Genomic DNA, 18,585 nt, shown 5'->3' with positions numbered 1-18,585 from the left:
GTTTCACTGTTGCTTGAACCTATTTTATTTATTTACCTCAGGCATAATTTGGATGCGACGATATAACGAAATCAAATTATGGAATAATAAATATAATATTATATTTAAGTTTTAATACTATTAATTTAAGTTTCCCAAATGTACTATAATATACACATACAATTATTATTATAGCACTAGAAATAAGGGATTGCTTGGTACTAATTCTAGTAGGCTTCATAAGATACATAATAGCTTTAAGGGTAAATGTATACACTTCTATAATAAAGTCCCAGCCACTGTTCAGGAATTCTCTATAAATAAATTTAAATGGTTCTGTCGTAAATCCTACAACTCCACTGCTGAATATCTAAATGATCGGACAGCCTGGGACTAGATTGTGAATATTTTATAGCGATAGAAATGACTGTACAATATTGTATATTTTTATTGAAAAGAGCGCAAAAAAAGAATGCTGGGGGCGTTTCTTGCGCCGCTTATTCTCTCTCAGAGCGCCATTTGTTTCCGAAGCGGTAGTAGTATCTAGTAGTTATTAGAAATGACATCAAAAAGAATTCTAAAGGAATTAATTTTGAGAAAATAAATGCCTTTTATGCCTTTATAGACCAGTGCCGAAGCTTTTGAAAATGATAAAAAGAGAAACAAAATAATAGTAGGATGAAACTCATTGGAAAATGACGAGAATATAACAAAAATTAAGGGAAAAATAAAAAAAATGGATAGATGGTGTAAAAAAAATATATTAATTACAATTGTAAATGTTCGGAAAATTTAAGTCCAACAAAAGGCATTTCATAAAGAATTCATACCTGTTGTTTCGTAGCAGCAAAAATATGGATTACGACGATTAATCAAATCTATTTATAAATGTAAAAAGGATAATGATTCAGTGTTAAATTAACATTTTTTTCAACTTTATTGATTTTCTAATCCATATCTTTGCTGCTACTTAATAACAGTTGTGAATTCTTTATGAAATGCCTTTTGTTGGACCTAAATTTTCCGAACATTTACAATTGTAATTTATATTTTTTTTACAACATCAGAAAGTAGATATTTCATCGAACAAAAAGCCCCCAAACTTTTTGAAAAAAGCTGATATTTTGACGTCAGAATTTTCGATTGAAAATTAGGGTTCTTTTTTGATATTAAGTTAAAATAAGGCGAAAAATTAAATATTTTAAATCAAACAAATTACAGTGTATTTGGTACAAAATAAGGTAAGTTTTCACCAAATTTCGTAGAAAAAAAAATATTTTTTTGATAAAGATATAAATAAAAAACCAAAAACTTGGTTTTTTGAATTTTTCACCAAAATTTTGAAGTTATGTGGAAAAAGTGAAATTGCAAAAGCTCTTTATTACCTACAACTTTGACGATTAACTTTTTGCCAGGACTTGTAGTTTTGCCGGAAATCGATATTAACTATTTTTTACCCTAAAACACCCCCCTTTTCCACTTCCCGACCTCAGATCGCCCGTAATTTATTTTTCGTTTAATTTTTGTTATACTCACGTCCTTTAGCAATGGGTTTCATCCTACTGTAATTTTTTTTTGGTTTCAAAAATTATCGACCCTGGTCTATTATGCCTTTATACACCCAAAATTGGAATTAAATTACACCCATAAGTAGTTTCTTGAGTGGCAGCTCTCTCTGAGTTCCAGCTACTTGGATATCATGTCAAATTAAGGATCCGGTGTTAGTAGTAACATAATATATTTGTGCGTCATGTCATCTGTTAGGTTATCACTGCCTCTCATTATCATACTCTCTTTCCATTATATCACCAAAGTATACCGAGAATCTTTTATATCAAAAGAATATCTAGAGATGGTAACGATATGAGGACGAAGTTTAAATAAAAAAATCAATTTTATTTCATATATCATAATTTATTTGACACATTACGTTAACAAACGATTTCATACATACACAGCCATAGGTTATTAAACTTTACTTAAACTAGTTTTCATAGGACAAAGTATAAGCAGTGGTAATTTTGTGCTAAATTTAATATAAGATAATGTGTTGTGCTAGAAGGAAATAAAGTTATCGGCAAAGCTCGAGGCACTGGCGACATGAAAGAGGAGTATTACCAATATGGCGCGCTTGCTCACACTTACATAAATAGTGATAATTTCGTCGGCCTCTGAAGTATAATAACGCTGTTTTATTCGGCTCTGTGTGATCGCGCTCCCTGTCAACTCCGGTCAACATACGTTTCTCAAATGAGCGTTACAGAATAGTATCAGTTTTCATTTCATTTATAGTTTAAACAGTTTCGTGTGCCAGGAGCTTTGGTGTATTGTAAAATTACTATTATATACATCTATTATATTTTTTATTTTCTTATTATTCATTAATTTTTATTATATAGAAATTCATATTATCATTGTACACACATATTTGCATCTATAATAATAAATATCAATAACCATACCTTAGCCGTAACACTTCAGCATTCTATTCTGTTTATTTGTTCAACTGTACTAGACTGTATTACAAAGGGAATACTTTACTTTTCAAACCTTATTCAAGGCAGTAAAAAGGAAAAGTCTACATTAAGCTTTTGATATAATGAAAAATTTATACTTAAAAATACTTTTTTCGCCCTCTTAAATTTCGCATAATTTTAAGAAAATAATTATATTTACGTTAAACAATATTAAAGAACATTTTCTACCTTTTTCCAAGGGCCCTACGTAATAAGTAAGAAACTATATCGCTAGAGTTTTGAGCAAATTAAACTTTCAAGTTGATATTGACTTGGGAATCTAATTTAATTACTCTATGTCAATAGTATATCTCTAATCAAATAGTATTTTAAAATAAGATATTAAGTAATGGCATGACTCGGGTTTTTTATTCTATTTAACTCAAAGAAATCTTAGGAAACTAATCAATGCTGATAAAACATATAAAATAATTTGAAAAAATAATTAGTGTAGTTAGCAGATATTTACAAAACAGTTTATGGAAAACATATCCTCTTTTACAATTTAAAAATAATAAATTTGATGTGCTTTCATTCATTTAAATCAATATTATTCATATTACGCTAATAATATTACCAATAGTTATTTCTTAATCTATGCTTTTAAGCTCCATATTACTGATAGAATCCTGTTTACATTACCTAATATTACTGAGACTAATATTAAATCTCGAAATACGATCTGTGCACCTGTAATAAAAAGAAAAGTGTGTGAGTACTTTTGTATACACGCCAGAAGTTATACTTCTTTGGCCTTACGAAGCAAATATCATTAAAATGATTTATTTCTCGTTCTATCCTACGTTTTTAGAAAGAACAATTTTGTAAAAATCTTGCAATGATGGCTTTGGCAATTAATTATTAAATATTGAATACGGCTGTATTGGCTTGAACCCTTTACCTGTCCTAATAATTACGACGAAGAAACCAAAAAAAAAATAACGCAAACGTCAGAAAATTGTAGGAACCAACTTCAACCTGTTACTTTCGTGTTACTGTGATTCGCGCGCATCTTAAAATTTCACTCTCATTATTTTTTCATAACGGCCTAAAGAAGTATAACTTCAAAAAGAGAATTTAATTAATTCATAAGAGGCATATTAATAAAAGTAGCATATTAAACAGAAATGTATTTTATTTTTACATTCTTAGGAACTCTTTGGCTTACTTTAAGTCGATCTATAATAATTTTCTTCCACGTACAAATAAGCTTAAAATGAGCTTTCCTTGCGTGGTATTTCAAGGGCTGTAAGACATGGGCTTTTTCAAAAATCAAAAACAGCGCGTACACTTTTATAAATGGCTCGCAATGCTCCCGTGTGTGATTGTGTTGCACGGGAATAACATTAACATTAACATCAGTTAAATAGTGCGATCGTTTATCTTAGTCTTTCCAAAAAAAAAAAAAAAAATACCAAGCTTCCAAATGTCTACTATAGTTGAACATATTTCATGTCTTACTGACATTATGACAGAAATTAACACTGAATGATAACGACTCAAATCACGAATGAGATATTAATTAATTAGTTGCCTTTACAGGTGTTTAAAGAGAATGTTTACGGAAGAAGCCATAGCATTCTCCAAATCAGTAGATTTTAAGAATAAAATTATTGTAAGTATATAAAAAATGACAGAATAGTATTTTTGTAACTGTAAACTGTAATTAGGGTTATCTTAACTCGTGTGTCACGTTTGATATAAATAGGAAAAAATTACTTGAGAAGTGAAATCAATTTTTTCAGAAAAAATATGATTCAGATAGGCAATGATATCAATGCCCAAAGAGTATTCAGTACTTATAAAAATTTATTTGTTTCCTTGTTATGGTTGGTTGCTTTTCATTGATTATCACTTTTCAGTAATAGGTACTACTGTGTTACCAGTGTCAAAATTAGAATTTTCTATATGAAAATAAGGGACCAGACTAGCAGGACGTGAACGTCCTGCTAGTCTGGTCATCATCATCAGGTTATCAATTATCCTAGTATGGTCCCGTATCCTGCAGTGCCGCTCAGGATTCTTGAAAAACCCCAAAAATTCTGAACGGCACTACAACTGTGCTCGTGACCTTGAGATATAAGTTGTTAAGTCTCAGTTGCCCAGTAATTTCACTAGCTACGGCGCCCTTCAGACCGAAACACTGTAATGCTGTCAGCATGCATTACTGCTTTACGGCAGATATAGGCGCCGTTGTGGTACCCATAATCTAGCCGACATCCTGTGCAAAGGAGCCTCCTAATTAATGTGACTGTGACCAAAGATTAATAAGGAACATTATAATTTCATTAACACACTTAATTACACACTTCTAACTTATAAATGGGAGCCAAAGATAAGAAAGTAATACATACCTCTGTTAGACATATATTTAGATAGCTGAGTACGAGAGAACAAGGTCATTACGGCTGAAGTTTCACGGATAACCGGCGGCTCGACAGTGAGAACTGCCTCACATCTCACTTGGAGGGCGCCGATGACATCTGATGGCACGGAGATTCTGAGAATACGCCACGAAGCACGAAGACCCCCGGGCTGTACTGCACTAAGTTCAGTGTGATGCCATAGCTCAGCCTGATAAAGAATAATTATTTAACTTAAACTATTTTTAAGGACTTTCAATGGTTTTATAAGACGAGTTCGATACACTACAAAACTCCGGAATGATCAACCATATGCGGTATTTCTTGGACGATATTACTTGAGTACCATTAAAAAGTCTTTATCCCTTTATCTACCTAAAAGGCTGACAACACTCGTATAATCCGTGGTGTTGCAACACAGGCGGAGGTGATCACTTGTCATTAACTGATCCTGTACGGATATGTAACTAAAAATCACTCTAAAGAAATAGTTCCTTACAAAGTTTTCCCCTTCCACCTTAATTGCATTCCACACTCAGAAACGCACGATATTAAATACCTGGCTGCAGTGTTTCTCTCTACAAAGTGTGTACCAAACATTGTTCAACTTTACTCTAACGATTTATTGAGAACAGTGAAGCAAGCTATTTCATTTCACATAATATCCCAACTTCGGATCCAAGCTAATAGGGCGCTGCGCGTCACATAATAGGATCTAATTTATTTCAACAAAGACCTAATATTATTTATCTTTAATATTATATTAAATAATGTCTTGTGCTCCTTGTAACTAGATCTAAATCTAAAATACTGTAATATGTTCTTAACGGCTAGTAAGATTGGATTTACATACTTTTACTTATCCTATAGCCGTGTAATAGAACCATTCTATAAAAAAATTCTATCGTATGTGCTGAATATTATGTGTTTTGCATTATATTAAGTACAATATGATCGTCTTTAAGATTTTGATTGATTGATTGATTTTGCCTAAGAAAGGTCCACCATGTGACCATGCATACCATCAATATGAAAAAACAAATGAAAAGAAATAGCAGTAGGTTTCCGTGTCACCAATTAGAGTATCGTACGCCTAAAGTTGTCTCTAATAATAATAATGTAATACGAAGACATCATTGACAAACAAAAGGAAACACAAAGCCTATGAAATAATTTGTAATAATTGTGTTCAATCTTACATCTATTGTTTAGAATACAAAATACCGATGAATGTCAAGAACCATATTCATTGCGGAGTAAACAATTAATCTGTGAACAATATAGAATATAAAAGAACAGCATTGTGTTGTAACAACAAGGCATTTTAAAAGGTCGTTATTGAAGATTTAGGGTCGCTTGAACGTTAAGTCTCTAACAAAGAGTCCCACTGGCAAACAAAACAAACGTTATTTAATGCTTTTATGGACTTGGTATTTCTTATCAAATGTAGATATCATAATAATTAACTAATAATTGGCTTACATTGGGCAAACTTTGTAAGACATCATACTTGTTTATTTGAATTACTTCTCCCAGGTTTTAGTACGCTATTTAATTCGGTTAATATAAATTGGTACTTTTTTGCCAAAGTACTTTTATTGTTTACTGCCCAAGGAAGTAATTCGACGAGTAGCCTTGCCAAACTCTCTAAGAAAAAAGTGATTAACTCGATTGTATGAAACGTGCAGTCATTCATAGAGTGACAGATGACGGCTATAACCTTGTAAAAAACGGATATTGCCGAAATCCACTGTTCGCTTTCAAACTTTTCCGGATTATACGCGTAGCCAATCGCCATACTGTAATTACTAGTAGTATTGTAGTACTATTTCAATCTTATGTCAAATCACTACACGTTTCATACTAAACTAAATTTAAATTTTTACCTAGGCACCTCCCGCCTGTTATTACGTAGTATTTACGTCCTCTTTGTCGACGACAGGTAAAGAAGCTCTACAAAATTATGATATAAAAAGCTAGAAAGAAAATAAAGGTGATCTGTGTGGTATCGTATTATAAAACGTGCCATACGGTGGAGTATCCAGAATAACTGCATTTTAAGTTCCTTAAAATGTCTTCAACTTTTAACGGAAATCGACCAGAACAATTTTTCAAAAAAATAAAATAAAAAACTATCTGTATTATGGGACCAATGAACTCTTTTGCTGAACTAAAAATGAAAGAAAAAGCAAATTTTCTGTTTTATTTTTTTTTACACGGATGAAAACTCACCTCCTATTTCCACTTTTAGTTCGAATTCTTTCTTTTTTTGTTGAAATTCTATCGAGGATATATTCTGTAATGGTATCAATTAATGCGGTAAGGTCATTAAACAGACGTATAAACTTAAGCATTGGAGTCAACGAAAACCATTTTGAGCAACTTATTAGTTAGGTAAAAGTGAGATATGACAATCAATTTGTTATTTTTTCTGTTTGCTTTCATTTTTATTATACTTATCTTTCCAAAGTTTGATCCTTATCAGCAACAAAGTCCACTGGTTCAATAAAACAGGCTGTATTTTTTTTAAACTGATTCGGGTCGCTTTCCGGCTTATATTCAAGAAATTAAAGAAACTAAATATGCAGTTCTTGGTTTGCTATAAATCGAGGGTATGACTATTTTCACGACTTTTCTCAAATTCTCGTAGTTTCCGACTTCGCCGTCAACGCCCTTCTCAAAGATACCCTGTATATAAAAGGGGAATCAGCGTTTGCATTTAAATAGCGCAATGCGGTTGGTTGAATCTGTTGGTCTTGAGCCATCGAACAAATAACTCAAAGTTAAATCTAAGCCACATCGGCTAGATTAAAATTATTATTTTTACTAGCACTTCTTTTACTTGAACTTCTCGGCTTTTTTTAAGTAATTTTATTTTAAGTAAACCGCAAATAAAAGCGCTCTTGATTTGATTTAATCGTAAGTGATACGGAAATACAATGTACTAAATGCGTATTCAGAATCATGTCTAAGATTAGCGATATTATTTTCCTATTTGTCATAGTAAAGCTACAGAAAGTAGTTTATTACAGAATATTATTTTTATGACGAAACAGCGGGAATATAACTAGTCTATATCGTAATTTAAATAGAAATTCTCATTATACATAAAGTTTAAGTTGAAAAAAATCAATGAAATAAATGCACAATCTGAATGACCGATATTTAAAAATAGCACATAAAGAAGTCAAATTATCGCTACACCCAAAGTTTTTATTTAAATTTTATCGTTATAATATTATGCTTTGTGTTTTTGAAGCGCGTATTAAATAATATTATCTTCAATATTTCAGTGATTTTATTATTTTTATACGCAACAATGTTGTCATAAATTAACATATCGATGTTTTTCTGTATTCGTAAAAAGAAACAACGAAAAGAAAGCTAAGCCTAAGGCTAAAGTATTAACTTACTATAAATGGATGGCTTATTAATAAAAAAAAAGAGTTTTTTTATCATTTTTTATATAAAATTCTCGTGTCACAATGTTCGTTCCCGTACTCCTCCGAAACGGCTTGACAGATTCTCATGAAATTTTGTGAGCTTATTGAGTAGGTCTGAGAATCGGCCAACATCTATTTTTCATACCCCTAAATGTTAAGGGTGGTCCACACGAAATTTTTTTTAGATTTTTTTTGACATTTTTTTTTTAAATTTGTTGGATTATAAGTCAGCATTAAAAAATACATACAAATTCAAATTTTCACTAATCTACGATCAACAGTTACTTTTGTATCGCGATTTTAATATCGGCAATACAACGCTTGCTGGGTCAGCTAGTTTTACTATAAATTAATTTACTAACTATGTTCTATTGTAATATTTAACAATATATATAATAAAATATCACCCACCTTTTGTAGATCGTCGTTGATATACCAATTAATATCCGACGGAGGTAAAGAGTAATCTGAAGTACAATTGAGGACTATCTGGTCTCCAGGCTTCACTAATTTCGGTGCTCCATTAATAACTGGATCTTTATCCGGCATAGCTATAAGAAAACACAACTTATTCTTCCAAAGTCATTTGTATCAAAATAATGCCATAACAACACCTGATATTAAAGATCAAAATATAATAATTTGGGAAGCGTAGAGGAACTTCTACTTTGCGTGCGTCTTGACACTCAATGGCATCTTTCAAATTTTGAAACATATGCTACGTGTTATCTATATATCTATCTATATATATAAATGAATTGCTGTTCGTTAGTCTCGCTAAAACTCGAGAACGGCTGGGCCTATAAAAGTACAACGTGCTACTAAGTAATGTTATTAAATACAGTATTAATTTACTGCGCCTTGTAAAAGAAAATACAAAAATTACAATTTATATTACATAAAAGTTATTTATGCAACTGTTGTGTAGTAAGGGGTATTAAAATACGAATGTGGATGATAATAGTAGCACATGAGTGTTTTAATACCTAATTATCAACAGTTGCATACAAGACTTTATCTACACCCAGAATATGAATCCTCTAAAAGATTCTGGAAAAGTTAGCTTACTAATATATCGCTTATTATACATAAGTGTAAAGATCACTGTCAGCTGAGCTATACTGTCGTAGTTCAGAGGACTTCTGATGAAAAGTGGACTGTATGAAAGGTGGAACTGACCTGATGTAACTGCACTGCCGGCGACGCTTACTACGGTCCATGTCTGTAGTTCTTAATTCCTCACTATTTTACAATTTGATTCGCGGCGCGTTAATTTGGGATTTGCGGAGCGAGTGCGTGCGTGCGTCAAGGCTTCTTCCTGACTGCCTGCTGGCTTGCATGCAATGCAAGATGTTGTGTGCAAGGTGTGGTGAAAGGGGGAAGAGACAGCAATAGTATCAGGAAATTGATAAACGGATAGCGGCGTTAACAATAAGTTACCAGTATCTCACCTACAGCAGTCAAGTGTTTAGATTCCCTCACTATACTTGGCTCGCAAAACTTGGGTCCTAATGTAGATATCTCACAGCTGTGGGCGACGCGTGAGGCTACAGGCGGGGGTATCACTCGTACCAGACACCACTCACTCAAAATTCTACATAAATAACCATTATCTTACCAACAACAGTCATCAGTTTAGTCTTTCTCGCTATCATAAACTTGGGTCCTTCTGTTGATATCTCACAGGTGTACGCAGCTTTTGTCGCTACCGGTGCGGGCATCACCCGCACCAGACACCACTGACTCTCACACTCTCCGCCTTGAACTATCACGCCGGTCACGTTGTACAAACGTATCGTAGGCTGTTGGAAAACAAAGTTATATCAGTGTCATTATTGTTTATTGAATATAAATAACTGTTTACATGAGCAAAAATAAAACAATCATATACTATAAAACAACGTTACTAAATAAAAAAAATCTATAAAACATTTTGAAGCTGGTAGGTATTTTGTACTATGTTAATACTTTATATCGTCAATGGCGCAAGGCTAGAACCGAACATTTGACAAAAGCGAAACCTAACTCTCACCACGATGCCCTAGTTCATTCAACCCATATTGGTAAGTGCTTGTCTAAGCGCCACCCACTAGCGGTCAGTACACACATACCTGTTTAGAATTCTGTTACCCTGGTACTGCGGTACGGCACGGATTAAAAATGCCGCGAACAGAGTTACCTACAATTAATATACAACCCGGTTACTCGGAGTCTGATGCGACCGTAGCGAGCGAATCTGCTAACGAAAGGAGACCGAAACGGAGAATTGAACGTGGGCTAGGCATGAACGAACTATTTACAGCGTTTAAAGAATAGCTAACCGAAATTTTTGAAAGTATATTCTCCCAACTGCTCACGGAACTTTTACAACTAAAGAAGCAAAATCTAGACATGAGTAAATCAAATACAGAGATGGCCAATGCCACTAAATATGATGAAATGAAAGGAAAATTTGACCAAGTTCTTAAAGAAAAAGATGACAGCAGGTTTCATATTTGCAGTCTTGAAGAGAAAATTGAGAGCCTAGAGAAGAGCATACGAGCATAAACCATCGAAATTAAAAACATCCCGAAAAAGCAGGCCGAAACTAAGAATGATCTCGTTAAGGTTGTGTCCAGCATTGGATCCGCCCTTAAGCTGAACTTACAGGCTGCAGAAATCCATGACGTGTATAGGATTCCCGTGAAAAAGGAAGGAATCCCCCCCATATTGGTCAAGTTCTCATCTATCGTGCGTAAAGAGAATGTATTGGAGTCGGTCAAAAAATTCAACAAAGGTAACAACGAGAAATTGAATACTAAGCACATTGGCCTTGACTCATCGTCCGCTCCAATCTATATTACGGAGCATCTAACACCAAAAACTAGCAAGTTGTTTTTATCAATGCAGAGATTACGCAAGAACCCACGACTACAGCTTTTACTGGTGCTCACGCGGCAAAATATTCCTGTGGAAGAGAGAAGGCGACCGATTTATCGTGGTTAGAAATGAAAAACAACTCGATGAAATTAAAAATAAGGTGTAATGGACGGCCCGATATGCAGAAGTGTTGAAAATAATCGCTAAAACCGTTATTTCTGTATTACCTCTAAAACTATGTAATGTTATCATTTATAAGATTAGGTCAATGTAACGGTATATATTTAAAACCTTTCATATGCATACTGGGTACACATTGCAATACTGCGTTGACGAAAACTAATTTGTTTTATATAATTTGTTATTTTAATGTTCTGAACACACACGTTTACCAAATACCTCCTATTACACAGACTATACATACTGAACTAAGTTACATACAGTTCTCAATAGCTTGTCTTTGTTTTTTAATATACAATTCATTCGAAAGCCTAACAAACCACACCTACTACGGATCACACTGCTACACATACTTACAAACAAGACATACTAACACTACTACACCTTCCAACTTTAAGCATTCATACACACACAAGCTTCATTATATTACTATGTATTTAAACTCCCAAACACAGTCAAGATCTATTGCATATTTAATAATTAATTGTTATACATCAATATTTACAAAATATTACATAAAATTACAATCTATAAACAAGCCAAATAATATGAGCAAATTCAAAATGATCGCATTCTTATACTACTCTATGATATTGTGTTACGAATCTACTAGACAATGTGGAGAACAAGAATGTATATTATACTTAAGATTCAAAATTCAACAGTCAATCTGTGCATGATGACATAGAGGACACATGTAATATTCCCTGTTCAGTAATTGACGAGCCGCATATTTTATCTCTGGACGGTACTTCAATATAATTTCATTTAACATACGAAGTATTAACAAAAACCTCGATAACTTCTTGATACGTATATCACTACTAAAAGTCCACCCAGATATCATTATTTTGTCGGAATGCTGGTGCAATGCATCAACCATTCCTCCAATCATAAACGGTTATAATGTATATTTTACAAAGCGTAGCTTTAACCTAAACGATGGAGTTATTATGTATATAAACTCTGATATACAAGGATACGTTTATGAGGTAAATATCAAAGAAGCAAATTGTCTGGCTGCAAAAATAGGAAACATGACTATTCTCGGTATATACAGACCATACTGTTTCAGAGAAATCCGGCCCTTTATTGAATCTCTGGATATGGTCCTTACTACAACCAGGTCTCGTAACATCGTCTTAACCGGTGACATAAATATAGACACTCTTAACCTAAGCAACAAAAACACTTCCGATTACCTGGACGTAAAAGGGTCCCATGGTCTACACGCTGCAGTAAATAAGCCAACCCATGGATAAACATGTCTTGACCACTCCATGATCAAACTAGTAGGAAACCCCAGATGCTTTGTTTTAAATACAGACATGACAGACCATTTACCACTGCTTCTATCGATCCCAGGTTCCCCAGTACCCCGAATACCCGATCAAGCAGCATATACTAGAACCAAAACCGATTTTGACGGAATCAAGAAATATTTAGTACAATATGATTGGTCATACTTTTTATTAATTACTGAAACTAATGAAGCAGCCCAAATACTGACCAATATACTTCAAGAAATTATTCTCAAGTTTACGGATACCACTATACTTTCACGCCGAAAAAAGCCACTTAAACCTTGGATTATCTGAGGTATAATTAAGTGTATTAAAAGACGGGACCATGTTCATTCAGTTGCCAAGAAATTTCCTGAAAGTGCGGAACATAAATTAAAATATATCACTTATAGAAATATGTGTAAAGAAATAACTAAGAAATTAAAAATAAATTATTATCAAAATAAACTCCGGCAACAAAATGGTAAGAAAAAAGAAACCTGGGATGTTATAAAAGAAATATGCCAATTAAGCCCGCAAAAAACCTCGGCTAATGAATTATTAAGCTTGGCTTCCAATCTACTGGAATCCCAAGAAAGAGTTAACGATTTCTTCACTAATGTAGGAAGTTCATTGGCTAAGGAAATATTAAATTCCACCAATAAAACCGAAGAACAGTTAATATCCCAACAGGGAACACACGCACATAAAGGGAATTCGATGATGTTAAACCCCACAGATCCAATAGAAATTAAAGGTATTCTGGGGAACCTAAAAATTCGCTGCGCACCTGGCGATGATGGCGTACCTACGAGTATATTGAGAAAGTTCCGGGATATCCATTGCTATCCTATTGATCATCTTTGTAACCTCAGTATGATGACAGGTACTTTTCCATCATTATTCAAGCAAGCTATAGTTGTTCCAATTTATAAGAGTGGTGATAAGCTGTCCATCTCAAACTACAGGCCCATCTCACTACTAAGAGCCTTGAGTAAGGTATTGGAAAAGGTGGTTAATTCAAGACTAATACGCTACCTTGAACAACATAATCTGATAGCAAGTAACCAATATGGTTTCAGGGCTAAAAAATCTACAGAAGATACTGTGATCTCCTTTTCCAATACTGTCAACAAGCACATGGACCAAAGAAACAAATGCCTGGGAGTATTTCTTGACCTCAAGAAAGCGTTTGACACCGTGTCCATACCTCTCCTACTCCGAAAAATGGAAGGCCTTGGTATACGAGGAATCGCACTTGACAGGTTTAATAATTACCTATTAGGAAGGACGCAAAAAGTAAAAGTAGCAGAATATTTTAGCAATAACCTAAATGTAACACACGGCATTCCCCAAGGTAGCACGTTGGGACCGACGCTTTTTTAGTATACGCTAATGAAATTTGCAACATAAGTCTAGATAATGCCCAACTTATTGCCTTTGCCGATGACACTGCCATAATATTTCATGGGAGAACGTCGAATGAGACCCGCACAACAACTGTAATTGGACTTAGTAGGATCACAAAAACATTGGAAAATAATCTACTCACCATAAATGCTCAAAAAACTAAGTACATTTGCTTTAGCATAACGCGAGTCACCCAGCCCCTTTCTAATTTCAAACTTAAGTTACACACGTTTCCCTGTAACAAATTAGAAGTCACTCCTAATGACTGCTCCTGTGAAGTACTCGGTAAAGAAGTAACCATGAAGTACTTGGGAGTTGTCATCGACGAAAACCTAAAGTGGCACCCCCACATCACAGCACTTGCTAATCTAGTCAGGAGGCTAATCCCCGTATTTAGAAACCTCCGTGGCGTTGCTGACACCAAATTGATAATACAGGTTTAGAAAGCACTATGTCAATCCTTACTGATCTATTGCATATCTGCGTGGGGTGGAGCAGCCTCTTCACACCTTATTGAGGTAGAAAGAGCGCAAAGAGCTATGATAAAGGTGATGCTCGGTAAACCTTGTAGATTCTCTACTGAGGAACTATACAAAATCACTGAACTTCTTACGGTACGTCAGCTGTATATAGACCGAAGCGTTACACGTTACCATCGGATGCACCGAATGCACTGTAATACACATTCCCCGAACTAAAAGTTCATTTGCACAACGCCAATATAACTATTTGGGACGATATCTTTTCAAAAATATTAATACAAAACTTAAAATTATGCATTCTAATATATATGAACTTAGACATAAACTCAAGAACATGTTAAGAAACCTAAATTACGAAGCTACTGAAAATCTTATTCGAGAACCACTACTTAAACCAGGTATAGCATTTGATAAATAAAAAGCTAACACACAACACACGCCCTAAATTATATATAAAATAGTTCCTGTGTTCATAATTTGTTGCATAACTTCCATTGTTAGACCATAAAATATGTTGATGTCTGTTATTTGACATTTTACAATACACAACTGGGAAGAGACTGACCCCCATGTCACGGGCTGTCCTAGTTTGGGGGTCGAGGGTAATTTTAAGCAAAATTGTATTTTTTTTTGCAACAAATAAAGATTTATTATTATTATTACTATTATTCCTCCGTGTTTCCGTTTTTTAAACGGTTTATATTAGCTTCACTTGTATGTTTGTCTGTATGTTTGTAACTGACTCCTTTATACGCGATTTTGACCCACTTTAAACGACCAGATTTTATTCAAACTTTGGAAATTTATTGAGGACTGATGACAATACACTACTTTGATAAGATAATTCCATTATTCAATTTGCAAACTAAAACTTTTGTCAATTTATATAATTTTTATGTATAGTCGATAAGGCAGGAATTGATGTTAAAGTACTTAATAGTTTTAAAAATACGCTTTTATAGAAAATGTAACTAAAAAATGAATAATAGTTAAAAAAAACTAAAAAACACGCTTTATATGAAATTCAACTTAAAAATAGAAAATAAATTTAAATTGAAAATAGTGTGAAAAATATATATTTTATTGTAAAAAAAAGCGTGGGTTATAGAAGAATTATTATTTTAATAATATCTCCCCACCCTTTTTTACAATAAAATATTTTTTTTACACTATTTTCAATTTAATTTATTAAAATTTATTTTCTATATTTTAGTTGAATTTTATATAAAGCGTGTTTTATAGTTTTTTAAACTATTATTTTTTTTTTTTAAACGACGCTTTAGGATTTTGTGCTGCATAATGTGCATAAGAGAGAATGGGCCGCGGTGATCACATTACGTACGGTGAGTTACGTAGATGCACGACAGGTCTTTCTCATCTCTCGCTCCTAAAGAAGTTTCCACTTCAAATGAAAAAATACATGACACCTTTTTCTATGTTGATGTGCTCTATCCTGAAACTCCAATGTAATAAATAAATTTCTATTAATTAAACAGTAACCTGCGCAAAAGGTGTCTAGCGCCAAGTATAATTTTACTAAAAGTACAGAAATTTAACAGAACTTCTTCAGTCTTCGATTTGTGATGTCCATTTAAGGGGTAAATATACGTGCGCTAACTGATTTATGTGAGGCTGATGTAATGGTGTAAGTTAACGGTGATATTAACTCGAAAGGTGTTGTATTTATGTGTTAAGTTGTAGTTTATTTAAGTGTTTATAAATGGACGAGTATATTATGAATAGTTCCTGATCGCCCCGCTATGCCTTTGGTCGAAGTTTTCTTATAAAGAATATGATATCATTAACGTCATGGGTAGTTTTCGTAACCTACCATCAAGTGATTATCGCGTGCCATTGTGGGTCGACGTTTGACATGAAATTATAAAAAAATAAAGTATAAAATTCAAATAGAGAAAAGAACAGACAAGAGTCAGAGTGAACAATATAAAATTCGAAATATTCGAATTTCAGCAGCAGCAGCGAATAGCAGAGAGCCATCTCTATCAAAAAATCGTTCAGTTAGTAACGTAGTTGTTAAAAGAAAAACAAAAAGAATATACGGCAATATTTTGTTGGAACTTGCAATAAATATTGAGAGTAGCAGCTCAATTTCAAGAAATATAGTTTAAACAATTTGTTATATTTTTAAAGTGATAACCCTCACTTTTGGGATTATTAGACAAATAACATTTGAAAACAACATTTTGTGAACGATGCGGGACTCGAACTGAGCTAACAGTTTGAGTGACATATCGTCATAAAATCTTGTATGCTTTGTTCAAATCGCAAATACTGGGGTTGAGCAGGTTATCGAGTGTGAAGTAGATCCTGTAGATGAAGCCACAATCTGAGAGTTGAACAAAGCATACAAGATTTTATGACGATACGTCATTCGAACTCGAGAGGTCGTGGGTTCGAGTCCCGCATCGTTCATAAAATTTTGTTTTCAAATATAGTTTATTCATTGTCACTATTAATATTTTAATGGTATTTAGCAGTCATAGCCACTACTCCTCTTAAAAAAATCAAATCAAGTCCTCATATTCAGATAAAGTAGCGGATACGTATTTGAATGCTTCAAATGAAGAACTGATAACAAAATCTAAATATAAAAAAGCCATAATATCTATCTAGCCATAAACTATCCAGCCATCTAATAATAAACTGTATGTCTCTAATATTAAGACGAAATTAGAAGCACACGTTTTCAAAGCCCTGAATCGGACGTGAATCCTATGAAACCTTTAATGAGAAGACCTCTTGAAGCTAGACTTTTCCAATTCAACTTCCGTTTATGATAGTTCCAACGAATATGAAAATGTTTAAATAATGGAGGGAATTATTGAGGGAGAGTATATGCTACGAAAACTGATAACATATCATAAATTCAATATCTGGTCCTAACTATCAAAATCTTTCCGTGCCCTTCCATTGCAAGCAATTCTGTTTTACGGCATTAAAAAACTAAAACTAAAAAGTATTAAACTACTTATTCCTACTCTGTGTTCCTTATTAACTAACCTTTCAACAAGGCTTAAGCATAACAGCTTCCCTATTTTATGAGTTAAACATACCTTCTGCGAAGGGTTGTATCTGAATATCTCGTCCAGGTCTCTGTACAACTTGACAGAATGCAGCTCGTAGTCGTCCATTATGAAGTGACAACTCAGCTCGGCTGCACGGCGGGGGTCCGCGTACAGCGGCACCTTCAGCTGAGTGATCTTGTACGCTGACGTCATCGCTAAAAAAAAATTGACTTTAATTGTTTTTTAATCAATGATCACGTTTTGTGATTCTAATATTTTTTTACTTTCACTTTAAATAATGCCCACAACACATGGTGCTGTTGAGGAGCTTCACTACTTTCTCAAGCATGGTATCTTGATAGACTTGTGCCGATTTTTTGATACATTTTTCAGAAAAGTATGGCTCATTCACTCCTTCATAGCTAATCCCCACCAAACCGTCACTGAAGTAGGATAATGCCCACGTTGCAGTCTGTCGAATAATTGGGAAGCTTCCTTAGAGCATAAATACGGTCAGTTTGTTTGTTAAAATGTTGCTCAATTGTAAAAAAAAAATTCATCTATAAACAAATAATATCTATGACCTCCATTTGCGTACCGCTTCAGTAGTTGTTTCGATTTTATCACCCTATTATTTTTTAAATTATCAGTTAAGAAATGACGAGTAGGTCTCTTATAGGCTGCAAGTTCTAAATCATCTTTTAAATACGTGACATGGTTCTAGGTGCTATCTTCATCTCCCGAGATAAAATCTTTTGCTTTCGATCAGGATTTCTTCAAATTCTCTCCCTTACTGCTTTGACCACCTTTTTCATACGAACACTACGTATGCGTATGGAGTCTTAAAAATTGCTCTTGGCTCCAAACCTACTTTGTGTAATGCAATCACAGCGATTCGGTTTTATTTATCACCCCACTCCATTTTAAAATCTCAAAATATTGTACAATGTATTGACGCCAAAATGAGAAAACTCAATGAACAATCATATACAAATTACAGATTCCAAATAGAAATATAATATTTTGTTTATTTTTAATTGTAAC

General features: G+C 33.6%; 1 protein-coding gene across 2 annotated transcripts in view; it reads right to left on the bottom strand.

Moving 5' to 3' along the window:
* Positions 1-1,872: 1,872 nt before the first annotated feature.
* The window catches only part of LOC126979245 (uncharacterized), a 237,638-nt gene continuing 220,925 nt past the window's right edge, over positions 1,873-18,585 (bottom strand). For both annotated transcript variants that reach the window (XM_050828520.1, XM_050828519.1), the window contains exons 2-6: positions 17,590-17,756; positions 9,920-10,103; positions 8,713-8,852; positions 4,850-5,069; positions 1,873-3,185 (exon numbers count right to left, since the gene is read on the bottom strand). In XM_050828520.1, coding sequence (XP_050684477.1) covers positions 3,091-3,185; positions 4,850-5,069; positions 8,713-8,852; positions 9,920-10,103; positions 17,590-17,754 — 804 coding nt within the window. In that variant the 5' untranslated portion in view covers positions 17,755-17,756 and the 3' untranslated portion in view covers positions 1,873-3,090. The remainder of the gene's footprint in view (positions 3,186-4,849; positions 5,070-8,712; positions 8,853-9,919; positions 10,104-17,589; positions 17,757-18,585) is intronic.

Source organism: Leptidea sinapis, chromosome Z (genome assembly GCF_905404315.1).
Source record: "Leptidea sinapis chromosome Z, ilLepSina1.1, whole genome shotgun sequence".
In the NCBI taxonomy this organism is placed as follows: domain Eukaryota; kingdom Metazoa; phylum Arthropoda; class Insecta; order Lepidoptera; family Pieridae; genus Leptidea; species Leptidea sinapis.
This window is presented reverse-complemented; position numbering and strand designations above follow the sequence as displayed.